Genomic DNA, 459 nt, shown 5'->3' with positions numbered 1-459 from the left:
AACCACCGCCGAGCAGGGGTACTCCTTCACGAGGCACTGGTTCGTGCCCTTTTGCAGGCGGATGTAGCCCTCCTCGCCCCAGTCCGCGCCCCACGAGTTCTTCACGATCCAGTACGGCGGGTCGCTGCTGTCGTTGTAGCCGACGAGCACGACGCCGTGGTTCAGCTGGTCGGCGAGGCAGTTCGTCACGATACCGCCCGTGTAGGACATGAAGCTGGTGGCGTCGACGGCAATGGCGAGCGGGCCGTGGGCAGCAAGCCAGGCGGCCATTTTGTCCTCGTCCTGCGGCAAGTCAACGTGGCCGGTGATGACGGCGCCCGCCGTGCGGTCGGACATCCTGCACAACGGCGCCTGGCCACCGCCCGACACGTAGGGGTAGCTCTCCTCCGTGTACACAACGCCGTTGTTCCGCTGCACGATCCAGTCGAAGGCGTTGTCCATCAGGCCACCATCGCACCC

General features: G+C 65.8%; 1 protein-coding gene across 1 annotated transcript in view; it reads right to left on the bottom strand.

Moving 5' to 3' along the window:
• The window catches only part of Tco025E_01537 (cysteine peptidase), a gene marked incomplete at both ends in the record, with an annotated part of 492 nt that extends 33 nt beyond the window's left edge, over positions 1-459 (bottom strand). The window contains one exon of the mRNA XM_029368475.1: positions 1-459. This exon is cut by the window's left edge and continues 33 nt beyond it. Within this exon, the coding sequence (XP_029231542.1) occupies positions 1-459 (459 nt within the window).

The sequence above is a fragment of the Trypanosoma conorhini genome, assembly GCF_003719485.1.
Source record: "Trypanosoma conorhini strain 025E chromosome Unknown Tco_14.4_contig_00052, whole genome shotgun sequence".
In the NCBI taxonomy this organism is placed as follows: domain Eukaryota; phylum Euglenozoa; class Kinetoplastea; order Trypanosomatida; family Trypanosomatidae; genus Trypanosoma; species Trypanosoma conorhini.
Note: the sequence above shows the minus strand (reverse complement) of the source record. Positions and strands in the feature narration are given on the sequence as shown.